Raw genomic sequence first — 9,107 nt, 5'->3', positions numbered from 1 at the left:
TCCAACTTGTTCCAGCTCGATAGGATCGAACTGAGCAGCGTGGTTCCTGGATACTAAAAGCAGAGACAGTTCGTCGGAGCTCAAACCGGAGACACGAATCGAAACAAACAGAAAGACAAAGACAAAGACAAAGACAAAGACAAAGAGATATTTCATCTTAAAACTCTCCACTGGACTTCCAAGAAAAAGTCGGTCGGCAGAAACCAGGAGTGAGTCAAGGATTCAGCAACGAAGCACACGAAAGGGGCTGAGAGTCCAATTCAACCGTCAGCAACTTACTGAAGTTCAATGTAAATGACCAAGGGAAGAAGACAATCACTACAAACAGAAATTGAAAGGGGAAATCAGTGGAAATCAGTGGAAATCAGCTTATCACGGCAATAACAATTTTACGATTACAGAAAGAAATGAGCAACGATAGATATCTGGTTTACTAACCACTGGATATTTAATCCTGTGGGAAAGGTAGGTGCAATCGCCTAATAATTTCGTAGGGTTTCTGTTTTCAATATCCCCCACCCCCTATTTTAGAAAGTTTCCTTTACTCCAAGAGATTCTGTGAATCAGGGAAGATATTTTTCTTTTAAAATTATCATTTTTATTATTACAACTTGGATCCAGTAATGGTCAAATTAAATTGACTCAATTGGACTCAATCTCCTCTTCAAGTGGGTTACTGAGTTAAAGATGTACCACTGAAAGCTCTTAAGTACGCTTTCCAATTGCATAAATGTAATTCTACCCAATCTAGGAATCTTGTACAAGCTCTAAATGATTTGCAAGATAGAGATTTGGACCAGACCTAGGTTTGGGTACTAGGGGTAGTATTAGTATGGTACTAGTACAACCCAACCGGTGTGTTTCATGGTTCAATCTTCTGCAACTCTCTCGGTCATCTTTGTTAAATAATTAATGAGTAATTGACACCTTGGTCTTCTAGTGAAGATGCCGAGCACACAAGGAAACCTAAGATAAAAAAGGTTTTATTAATGATAACTTCGCGATACACCTGAATCATATGACATGACGGTTGCCAAGACAACTGAAAGGTCTCAGGTTGAACTTGGCAAAGCAGAATGTTGTCCCACAAGGAGATCAGGTATGCTTGACAACGAAATAATGGTACCTCCAAGTAACTGAAATTTAGAGCTGTTGGCTCCATCGCCTTGGCAGTTCTATTCCAGTGAATGTCGGAGCTTTCATCACCTGTAAAACAAATTCTGCATACAAATCACACTAGCAAATTTCTCTAATATGCGGCTTGCTTGCAAAAGATGATGAGCCTGGGGGTTGAAACATCTTAATCAGTTCACTGATGAAAAGATGGAATGATGGATGGAGTGATGGTAATGAAATCATGACCATATGGCCTCAGACTCTCCTGCTATTGAAGTATTATGATGTTGCATGAACGCAGGAACCATCCCACATGGTATGAAGTGAAATCAGACCAAGATACGATGACAGAAATGTCTCTATACCACTCTAGTGTTATAAAATGCAACACATGACAAAAATGAAATCCTCCCCACACATGGATCCCTATATAGAACAATATATGGTCCTAGTCATCAATTTTGCCTGATGCTTTATGCACATATATATTTATCTTAAACAGCATATAATGCCCCAGACAGTCTCACTCACGGAACATTTGCGATGTCAGACATGATCACCATGTTCATTCACACAACCAAATATGAGATTGATGACTATATGGTGAGATGCAATGGCATGATATGCCCATCTATTTTCCATGCTAAGAGGCAGAATACATCCCTTCCAACTACTGGTAGGTAGGAGCTCCATTAGGATCAGCAGCTGTGACTCCATTGCTTGCGTCCTTCCGTCTCCCAAATGGGTTCTTCGAAAATGTGAAGTAGGGTCAAGGAAAACCATCAGCATGGATAACTGAATCAAGATCCAAATGCACATCCAAAAAGTTTGGCTACTGTCAACCGATATACAGAGACTACAGGCAGTTAGAGATAAAGACTATAAACAAAACTAACATAAAATGAATCTTGACTCATTTCTTTGATGCTAAAGAATAGGTAAATCTTATCCAAATGAAAAGTAAATGGTCCTCCAGATACCAGATGGTCTAATTCACTAATGATAGTTAATACTGCTGAATACAGAGAGCAGCATCCTCAGTAAAATAATGAATTCAGTAACAAAGCGAGCACATGAAGGACATGGGTCATGCATGGAGGACATGAGTCATGAAGCCAAAATAAGTACAAGCACAGATGAATAAACACAGAATCACTAACGAAAACCTCTAAAGTGACCTCAAACAGAGTAATAAGGAGTTAATAAATTGCATTAGCAGCTAATATCTGAAAGCTAAGAGGACACAAGTTTACCAAGGAGATTTTGGTACAGGTGTTTATTGACCCTTAAGTTCAATTGCTTCTATTTGGAAATAAGTAGCAGAAATATAAGAAACAAGATAATATAAGGATATTGTATTCTCATGCCACCACGCCCTGAACTTGGGAGAACAGCACCTTGCAAATTCTGGTGCACCGTTGAGGCACTATTCATATCCTGCAAAGGTGAACACAGAGATCATAATAAAAAAATAACACATGAAAGTGCTCCTGTCACTTAAAGTTAACAAACAACGAGTTAATACAAGCAAAAATGTATATACATACTTCAAATTCAATGAAGCAAACAGTATTTCTTTCCTGTCGCAAGATCTTCATTTGCTTAAAACCAGGTTGTCTGCACAAAGCAACAATATTGTGAACTTTGCAGAAAAAATACTTCTCGTAGTAAATATGTAGATGAAAAAAGTTTAGTAAGAGAAAAAATATTGTCAAAGTTATCATACAGTGAACTAATAAGCAGTCAAATCAACAAAATCAAAGGATCATACACGCTGAAAAGGCCCCTCAGCTCTTCCTCAATTATGTTTTCTCCAAGATTGCCAATGAAGAGGGTATTGCAAGGAGGATTGTCCTTTGTGTTCTGCAAATAAAAAGCAATTAAGTTACACTAACCTCTTAAATCTAGCTTCTCTAAATAGAAACCAAATGCCCAGAAAATTCCTTACAACCACTGAATGAGAGACAACTTTCACTAAAACTAAAATGATGGGAAGGCAGTTCACTTCACTCTAATTCATCTTTATTCATAGGTTTCAAATTTGAATATTTTACTAATTATGAAGGCAAATGCACAAGTTCTTTACCGGAGAGTGAAATGGAAATGAGGCCACAACTTGGAATGAGACTACTCAAGCGTTTGACATAAGACACATCAAGTACAGGTGTTTCATGTGGATTGGTACTTTTGGTCCAATGGCTAATGTGGAATCTCTAGTTGAGGTTTTGAGTTCGAATCTTACCATTTTTTTTATTTTTTTTGTGTGTGTGTGTGTGTGTGTGTGGGGGGGGGGGGGGGGGGGGGGGGGGGGGGGGGGGGGGGGGATTTGTGCCTGCATAAAATCAACATTACCAAAAGTACATAAAAAGATATGACCATATTTGTTGAGAAAATGGTTAAAAATTAAGAAGTTCAGACAAAAGATCTGTCCCAATACCAATCACCTCAGTAGCTCTCATGCTATTAGATGAGGTAAAAGCCGGGGGAGAGAGAGAGGGTAGCTCTACAAAAAGATTTCTTTTAACCATGGCAATTGGTTTATAGATAAAAAGTGAACTCGCATATAAACTAAAAGCATTCTCACTTCAAAATAGAGATCATAAGATTAATGGCATTTTACTATACTGTGATAAACCATTTTTAAATAAAATTGTGCAGAATTTTTTTTCTGTAAGATTTTGAACAAATATAAATTTTAATTATTCAACCAGGAAAACAGACTTGAAGCAAATCCAGCTAGGCAACCTTGGACTGTGGAACCACTTAGGCCAGATTTGCAGCATATGAAAGTAGTATAGGACATCTATCCATTATCCATGATCTCACACATTTTAGATCCACTATCCATGACCTCACACATTTTAGACAACAAGATAGTTTAAACAAAGTGCAGAAGAGTATTATAAATCTCTCTAAAGCAATAAATAGGTAATTACTCAAAAAAATTTAAACTTGAAAATTATTATAGAGATGCAGCACACTGTGTACTTAGGCGAAAGCCTCCAAAGTCAAAATCAGATCAGATCAGTTAGAAAGATCATAAAGACCATTCGTACTCAGATGAATTTACTGCACAAGTAAAAGTTCTAAACAGTGAGCACTGTTTAAAATAACATTTTTCACTCTACTTTTTCCATTATAGAAAAGCATAAAAAGTCAAAGGACACCCATATGTCAAATGCTTGGGGCTAAAGAATACATGTGCTCCCTCTGAAGAGACATGGATCTGTTATCCATGAATTAACATCTCATATTGACCAGTGGCAAATAGCTATTATTAAGACTGAGAACAAAGTCCATTTCAACTATACCTATCAAATATTGCTTTTTCATTGTATACAATTCCCATCACAATAATTTACTCTTTTCAAGTGATAATCTGCTGTTTTAACTGATTTTATCGCAAAGAAACACCAGTTACCTGAACAGGAGCATAACCAGTGGGTGCAGGAACTGGAGCAGGAGTAGGCATGGGCACTGGGGGAGGAACTGGATAGCCAGCATAAGGATCATATGGTGGCGGAGGAGGAGGCATGTACCTAGAGCAAATTCACATCAATGAATGTCAGAGAGAGAGAGAGAGAACAAATATCTTATCTAATTGCTTCAACATATCGAAGTAAAGTAAAGAGTTTGTTTTACCCTTGAGGGCCCCAAACTGGTGGAGGTGGAGGGTGAAAAGGTGCAGGACTTGGATATCCTGAGTGAGAATAGTCACCTCCTGTTCGCAAGCGTTTACTTTGATCAAAGGTATTTGGATCAGCCACAACACCTGGACAACAACAATAATAACATGTAGGCCTCAGAAAGGTATAATATTAATAGGATGTAGCTGAACAAATAAAATGATTAGAAAAAACACAAGCCAAAATGAGCCTCATCGGTAAAGCTCCTACCACTAGTGTGGTCCACATAAAACACGAGATTATGTTGACAAAACTACAGGAGAATTTGAAAGAATCATGCTCTATAGCTGCTCCATCTTATGGCATCTGAGCGATTCAGTCCTTAAACAACCAAGAGACAAAACTACATGAGAATTTGAAAGAATCAGACTCTATAGCTGCTCCATCTTATGGCATCTGAGCGATTAAGTCCTTAAACAACCAAGACAAATTCAATTGATATCTGTAATCCTATGGAGTATTTCACTGTGACTTTTTGTCTACAACTTTAATGACTTTAATTTGAAACTGACTGTATCTCAGAATGACTGTTGCTGGTTTCAAAGATGCATTACAGAAACTTACATTGAAATTACCCTTAAGGCATTTTTTTACAAGCTTTTACTTTCAGCACTACTCTTCAAACCACTGAATAGTTCTAATGAACAAAATGGCAAGATGGAAAAACCATCATCATCATCATCAAAACTATTATTACTACAGCAAGGATAATAACTCTCATCTGTCATTCGGCCCAACCATTTCTACTTCTTGGTAGGCTGGCCTACATTAAATTTTTTCCTCGGGACTTCTCAAGTATATTCTGAAAAGGAAGTCATGTGGACGAATTACAATGGGCTAAAAATGATAGAGACAAAGGAGAAGGAAGTTTAATATAACTACTTGAAAAGGTTGGAACAAGACTCCATGTGCTTCTGAGCAACAGACAGTTTTATATACACTTGTAGCAAAAAAAAAAAAAAAGCACTCATTGATCACTTGTACCCAAGTGGAAATGATAACAAGGTATCTCAAAATTTTAGCTATCAGGAAAAAAAAAGCAATCATCCAAAAAGAAAATGGAAAAATGGCTGGAACTGAGCATATCTAACGAATCTTCATTCGCTCTAATTGGGCTATACTGATTCCACAAAAAAAAAAAAAAAAAGACAACAATTGTAACCCCCTGTGCACAAGAACTATGGTCAACATCCCATAAGTTCCCGTTCTAATTCGACATTCAAACAATTAATTTGTCACAAAGTCCCGATGCAAGTTGCAGAAGTCTTGATGCAAGAACAGACAAATGCAAGAAGTGATATTGTAATAAAACAACTAACTTTGGCTAAATTTCACTTAAGTGGTTTTTTAGATAAAATTGTTGTATTGGGTTTAAGTCACACTGCATTGCCTGTAAGTAGATATATCTAAAACTCCTAACTAGTTTAAGCCAATATCTTGTATTGAAACACAGAAGCTAAACCAAATTCTCTGATTATGGAGTTGTGAATAACATCGAACAGATATGACAACTGCTCTATCACCCACATAACAAGATCCACAGCCAGCTAAATTATAACAATAGGACCATCCCGAAACATAGCAAGAAAAGCAAACCTCCTGCCGCAGAGAAGTGACGAATACACACAGAAAAAAGTAAACTTATTTTTAAAAAAAAATTGGAAAGAAACAATACCTCTCTTGACAAAAAGATTCTTTTTAGCCATCTCAGTGTGCAAAACTGACTTCAATTCCGCATCGAAAACCATATCCTAAAAAAAAAACAATACTAGTTTTCTCTCATAGTTTCATCCGATATCTAAAGACAAACGCAATTAGAAATTACGGAAAATAAAAAGGCAATTAAAAAAGAAAACGAATTAAAACAAACCTGAAGGGCGTCTTTTGCCGCCATTGCTAGTTGAGCAGTGGAGAAGAGAGCAAACCCCATGGGCTGCTCTCCTTTGAAATTCACCTGAGACGCTTCGTAACCAGGTAACCATCTGAGAAGGTTCTGCAGCTCTCGCTCTTTAACGTCTTGTGGAAGACCAGATATAAAGATCGTCCGCAGCTGGAAAAAAGAAAAAAAAGTATTGCAACGAAATTGAAAGGAAAATCTTCTTAAAAAAAACAACATCAGAGAAAAAAAAAAAAAAAAAAAAGGATGAAGAAAAGAAAATGAAACACTGTCATACCTCGTCAGTAGCGGGGCGAGTAGGGGCCTCGACGGGCATCGGAGGAGCAGGCGCCGGCGCGGGCCACTGTTGGTGATACGGAGGCATTGCAGGTCCAGCCATGGTGGAAACACAAATTCCTTTCCACTGACCTAACAGTGAAACGATGATTTCTTTTTCTCCTTCTTCCACCCTGTGAGGGGTTTTCTGGGATCCTGTTTCCAGGGTTTCCCTCCTCGGGGTCACAGAATGCCGTTTTTTGTGTTAATTTCTCTTCTTTACACTAATCGACATGGCCCCACAGGCCACAGCCTACCGAGCCACAAATAAACTCATTTTGTTTATATTATAATTTATTCAGTATATGATATATTTATGATCATGATCACATATTTGTCTCACTCAATTTTATTTTTAAAATTGATATTTTATTTATAATATATTTATTACGTAGGAAAAAACACTACAATTATTTTTTTTTTTTATTTTTTCATAAAATGACATAGTTGCAAGGAAACCACTCGAGAGGGATTTATGTCTAATAGTATTTTTAATAAAAATGGTAAACATTAATTTTTATTATTTATTCTTTTATGGCAGCAAAATAATCCCTAACTACCTAAGAATAAATAAGTGCTGAGCTAGAAAATGTAATTGGGGGCAATTTACAAGGTCCGTTTCTATGATCGTGAATGGGATATTTGCGGCTGTAGAATCTGATCTTCCGGTTCCTCGAAAGTGTATGTATGCTCTTACTTCGCCATTTTCATTATCTTGTCTCATTTTTCTGTTGTATGGACTTCTTGCATTTGTCTGGAATCCTCAGTAAGCACGCATTCAGATAGGTTTTAATCTCCGCTTTTAATTTCTTTCGTTGACGTCTGATACTGCTTTTGGTTCGTTTACAACATTAGGTTTAGCTTGGTATTTTCTCCATCTCGCATCTGTCTCCGCTTTTCTGTTTCGTTCTTTTCAAAGAATAGCGTTTATGTTCGTAGCCACTTGCAGGGAAAATTTCATGACGTGGCGTTCTGCTACAGCTATGGTTACAACAATAGTTATTGTTATTGTCGTGTGTTATTATTTTTTGTCATTGAATAGTTCAGCATTAGTTGGTTGAGTATGACTGTTGCATATATTCCACCCGATGAAAAATCAAACAGAACTGGTTCGTAATCATCTTTGGATACTAAAAGGGAGTAAAGCGTCACTGTTCTTAAGTAATCGGTTAAGTTTATCAGGAGGAGCTGAAATTCTTTTGAGTGATAAAAAATTCGGTCATGTTTGATCTTGCAAGACACTGTATGGTTGAAATGTTCGGAGTAATGGATGTTGAGTTTTTTAACTATCACTATATTTAAGGTGGTTAAAGCGGCTGTGGCAGTGAAGTTGCGGTTCAGCAGTATGAGTTAAACTGCTTCATGAAATCCACCGTCTTTATATATAGATCATGAATTGTACTGTTCGATTAGAAGTTTGCTCTTCTTAAACTGATGGTAACTTAAAACAGTCGAGACTGGCTATTGTTGGAAGGTGATCTCTAAAATAGTTTTTACATGGTGGTGTTTGCAGGGTGGATTAAATACTCAATAACAGACAATTATATTTCTCATGACTCGTTATATTTAGGGGCATTGCTGAAAATGACTTAGATTATAAAGTATGGTGTTGGTTGCAGCTATTAACACTAAAGGACTGAATAGAACTTCTGTGGTTGACATATATTATAATATGCTGGGAGGTTAAATATGCAGCTGTTCGGTTAAATTATCTAAGCAAAGTTAATGAGCAGCTTCTGGAGCAAGGCACCGGGAACCTTTGAAGTTATAGAGACATGTATCCAGTGGCCTTAATTGTTTAGGAGACAGTAAAAGCTGCTGGAGCAGTGAATCTGGTGTGGAAAAGCAGAGTGAACTGTTTTTACTTGTTGATATCGTAGGGAGCATGAAGGATGATACAAGCTGGCTTTGTTAATTTAGATTTCCTTTTGACATATCAACAAATACTACATGAAACTGAACCTTAGCTGGTTTGGGGAACCTTGCTATGCAAAAAGTAACTTGTCGGAAGAATGTGCATAATGTTTGCAATATTCTTGAAGTCCAGTGGTGACGTGCAATAGTCTTTGGAACAGTGAACCAACACATGTAAC

General features: G+C 37.2%; 1 protein-coding gene across 1 annotated transcript; it reads right to left on the bottom strand.

The window, feature by feature from the left end:
* Positions 1-1,347: 1,347 nt before the first annotated feature.
* LOC137949980 (uncharacterized) lies at positions 1,348-7,189 on the bottom strand. Its single transcript, XM_068796281.1, has 9 exons — positions 6,977-7,189; positions 6,673-6,852; positions 6,478-6,553; positions 4,759-4,888; positions 4,538-4,655; positions 2,888-2,979; positions 2,664-2,733; positions 2,471-2,553; positions 1,348-1,874 (listed from the first exon to the last, which is right to left on the bottom strand). The coding sequence occupies exons 1-9, from the start codon at positions 7,076-7,078 to the stop codon at positions 1,787-1,789; spliced, it is 939 nt and encodes a 312-aa protein (XP_068652382.1). The 5' UTR covers positions 7,079-7,189; the 3' UTR covers positions 1,348-1,786.
* Positions 7,190-9,107: the final 1,918 nt, after the last annotated feature.

This window comes from Aristolochia californica, unplaced genomic scaffold (genome assembly GCF_029961685.1).
Source record: "Aristolochia californica isolate CCGP_79_NKW_82.1479 unplaced genomic scaffold, dmAriCali1.0.hap1 SCAF_14, whole genome shotgun sequence".
NCBI classification, from domain to species: domain Eukaryota; kingdom Viridiplantae; phylum Streptophyta; class Magnoliopsida; order Piperales; family Aristolochiaceae; genus Aristolochia; species Aristolochia californica.
This window is presented reverse-complemented; position numbering and strand designations above follow the sequence as displayed.